This window comes from Magnolia sinica, chromosome 1, assembly GCF_029962835.1.
Source record: "Magnolia sinica isolate HGM2019 chromosome 1, MsV1, whole genome shotgun sequence".
NCBI classification, from domain to species: domain Eukaryota; kingdom Viridiplantae; phylum Streptophyta; class Magnoliopsida; order Magnoliales; family Magnoliaceae; genus Magnolia; species Magnolia sinica.
In genome coordinates this window covers 1,891,091-1,894,903 of record NC_080573.1, presented here as the reverse complement: position 1 = coordinate 1,894,903, position 3,813 = coordinate 1,891,091, and the positions used below count along the sequence as shown (strand labels likewise).

Here is a 3,813-nt window from a genome sequence, read left to right as displayed (position 1 = left end):
TGTACAACATCTTAAGTGCCTGTGTGCCACTTTACGGTTTCTGAGAACCTGTGTATCAAGCGTCATATACAGCAGGAGTACCGGATAATTAACAAAAACGATTAACTAAAAATTAAAAAATAATAATAATAATAATAACCTCTTTAATTCAAATTCCGATCTCTAATAAAAGAATTAAACCCCATTCATTAATTCCCACCCAAATTTCCCATACCTTTAAATTCGATTTATATTAAACAAAATAAAAAAAAGGCCCAAATCAGAAATTCAAGCGTTATCCTTCTAAAATCTGAAGAAAAAATAAAAAAACAAAAGCCATTTTTACTTCACATAAAAGGATAAAAGAGTGAAATAAAAATAAAAAGGACCGATTTTCTTAATGACTTCCACGGTTGATCATCTCCGTGTAATGCTTTAAGGATTCTTGCCTTTGCAGCCTCATTTCCTCGTTGAATCTCTTTATGAACGCTTCGACTCGCCGATTCAAGTCGTCCTGACCCAGCGACGATTCCTTCCTGAGGAGCTTTCCCGACCCGGGAGAGGGCGATGGTGACGATCTCTTCTCCCTCATCGTATCCGATTTCTTCATCGCAGGGGAGCACGCGTCCTCGGTACGTGCTCGGACGTGCGTCTCCCACGTGTCAGATTTCTTGAGGTGGCGGGTCAGCGGCATCGGACGGCCATCCGTGATCGTCTTCCACGTGCTCTCGAGCGTCTCGCCCCGTTTCGGCTTCGCCACGCCCAAGGCCCTGCTGCCTGCAGGAATACGAGCGATTAACATGTGAAATGACTGTTTTGCCCTTGAAAACTGTAAATAAAATTCGAAATTTTATCGGCACGAGTGCGCCAAACACCAGCGGCGCACGTTAGCCGCCGGTGCCTCCCCGCCTCCATGGCACAGATTAGGTGAGGCCCCTGACAGTGGGGCCCACTTCGATGTATGTGTTGTATATCAATGCCGTCCATCCGTTATTCCATCTCATTTCAGGGCAATGCCCAAAAATGAAGCAGATCCAAATATTAGGTGGACCACACCACGGGAAACAGTGGTGATTGAACGCCCACCATTAAAAACCTTTTATGGGCCGCAAAAGTTTTAACGGTGTGGTCCACCTGATTTTAATAGTCAATCACCACTGTCGCCTGTGGTGTGGTCCACCTGATTTTTGGATCTGCTTCATTTCGTGTGTGTTGGGGGATAATGGACGGCGTGGATATACAACACATAAATCAACGTGGGCCCCACTGTCAGGGGCATCATCCACGCCCCCACCTCCATCTCGTGGAACCCACCATGGATGGCCCTTTTGCATTGAAAAACACACCGAACTGGCAATCCTCGCCCATCCGTGGTATGGCCCACCGAATATTACAATCAGATTCACCGACCATACTTCGTCAAGAAAAGCTGCGCTGGACCAAGCACGCATTCATCTCGATGAACAGTAACATCATGAAGATCTTCGGTCCAGTTTCAACAATTTAAAAAAAAAAAAAAAAAAACGAAAAGCGCAAGTTAGCCTTCCCAGCCCGAAGATGATCTGGAAGCTACACAGACGGGCCGCTACGACCTCGCGACTCAAGAGAGCGGCCATATCTGATTTCTATTCTGCGCCGATAGGAGAAAAATCTAAACCACAACATAATAAAGGGCGTTTTGCTAACATGCACGGGCACTCCAGCGCATGCTAGACATTCGTTCTAGCTTCCACTCTTCCCGTTTTGACTGGCAGGGAGAGTTCTATCCTCCGCCAACCAGAAGAAATTAACAGATAAATAAATGAAGTACTGGCATTCGCCCCAGCTCCCACTGCGCAAGTTAGACAAAAACCCTCTTATCACTATTCTATCCTACGCCAAACGACTTCAAAAGTAACAGTTCTTACCATCGGGGCTCGCTTTCACGTTCTTCTTGTGTGCAAATCTAACGGAAACCAGAGGTTTCTCCTTCAGAAGCGAATATTCCGTCGCATTTCTCCGTTTTCGCGTCCACTCCGACTTCGATAAGACGAACTCGTCCTCATCCTCTCCCCCTTCCGTCGAATCCAAAGCACTACCCTCCGTCTCTTTGTCCGTCGCTGCAGCCTCCGAAACCTCAAAATCCGGCCGGATCCCCGCCGGAGTCAGCAACACCATAGGCTCGTAATGCACTGGAGCATCAAAGTCCGGCCGGAACGCCGCCGGACTCTTCAGCACCGCGGTCTCGTACTGCAACGGAACCACGAGATCTGGCCGCATCTCCACCGGATTCTTCGACCCCACTGGCTCCGCCACGTCATCGGACTTGTGGTGGAACTTCGAGGATGCGGCGATGGAGATGATGATGCCGTTGATGACGAAGTAGAGGTACGGGGGCGTCAACCATGAAAGGATGCAGCGCCAGATCTGAGGGACCACCGAAATAAAGAACTCCCGCAGCATGGGAACGGAGAGGTTTAAAACAAGAGCTGCGGAGAGAACTAAAGTCGAGAGAAGGAGAGCTTTGATAGAGAAAATCCAGGTATTTGAGCTCTTTGAGAAGATAGCCATTTTTTTCCGGCGAGGGAGCTTTGATTTCTCCGTAAGGAGGGTAGAATGGGAAGAAATGGGTGAAAATGGAGATGGAAGGGCTACAACGGGAAGGAATTTTCAGATCGTTGCGATTTTTTGAAATAAAGGTGAGGTGGAGCTGTGAAGAAGATATAGAGAGGAGTTATGCTATGGTGTTAGTTCACCACCACTTTTAAGCTGTGATGTCTTATCCGATGTGCATGTGGGATAACCTCACATTAATTTGAATCGTCCAAATTTCGGGTCACATTCTGGATTGATCATATCCCTCAAATTCTAACTGATTGAACAATCTTCAGCTGTTGATTTCACTAGTTTGAATCTGGACAGTTGGACAGTTTATTTTTAACAGTCCATTTGATATCCATCAATTGGATGGTTTGGATTATTTTATCAGTGCATCCTGAGAATAAACTCCATCCGTACTATAATTTGGACGGTCTGGATTGAGACGATGTAGGTTAAGTTAACGGTGGATGAAACAAACACCACAACTTAAAAGACAGTAAACTATCACTGTATGATTTTTGGGCTGGTTTTGGATGATAAAATCTCGGCTGTTGATTAGGATTGTTGGTTGACGATTTCGATGAGTAAAATACTCTGGCAGAGGGTGATGGATGATACGCATGCACTAAGGAATTGATTTAGAAATTGCAATACCTTCCATAAAAGTAATTCAAGTTAAATCGTCTTAAAATGAAAAGCATCCAACGGCCTGAGTTCAACAAACATGTGTCCACGCATGATTTACTCTATATGGATTCTGTTACTATACCGAAGGTGTACAATTTCCGAGTGCCTGCGTAGCAAAAGTCACGCTCCTCCAGAGTATCAACAACTCCGCCCTCGGCAAGGGGAGCGGATTAGGAGCGGCCCCGGCTTCATCCAACACGGTTCGGCCCTGACCGTGGGCCCTACCTCGATGTCTATTTTGGATATCCAGGCCGTCCATCCGTTTTTCCAGCTCATTTTAAGTCATGACGAAAAGAGGATTCAGTTCAAAATCTCAGGTGTATAATAGGAAACAGTTGTGATTGAACGATAACTAGGGCCCACCGTAATGTTTTATTTACATCCAACCTTTTGATAAGGTCACACATACCTGACCTTGATGAAGACTGAAAACAAATATAAGCTAAATCGAAAACTTCTGTGGCCCACGTGAAGTTTTAAACGAACAATCGCCACCTTTTCTTATAGAATGGTACACATGAAACTTTGCTTCATTTACGGGATCATGCATTAAAATATATATATACA

At 45.4% G+C, this 3,813-nt stretch overlaps 1 protein-coding gene across 1 annotated transcript; it reads right to left on the bottom strand.

The window, feature by feature from the left end:
• Positions 1-259: 259 nt before the first annotated feature.
• On the bottom strand, positions 260-2,654 carry LOC131235372 (uncharacterized). The gene is made up of 2 exons (XM_058232572.1): positions 1,887-2,654; positions 260-756 (listed from the first exon to the last, which is right to left on the bottom strand). The coding sequence occupies exons 1-2, from the start codon at positions 2,527-2,529 to the stop codon at positions 377-379; spliced, it is 1,023 nt and encodes a 340-aa protein (XP_058088555.1). The 5' UTR covers positions 2,530-2,654; the 3' UTR covers positions 260-376.
• Between the last annotated feature and the right edge of the window lie 1,159 nt (positions 2,655-3,813).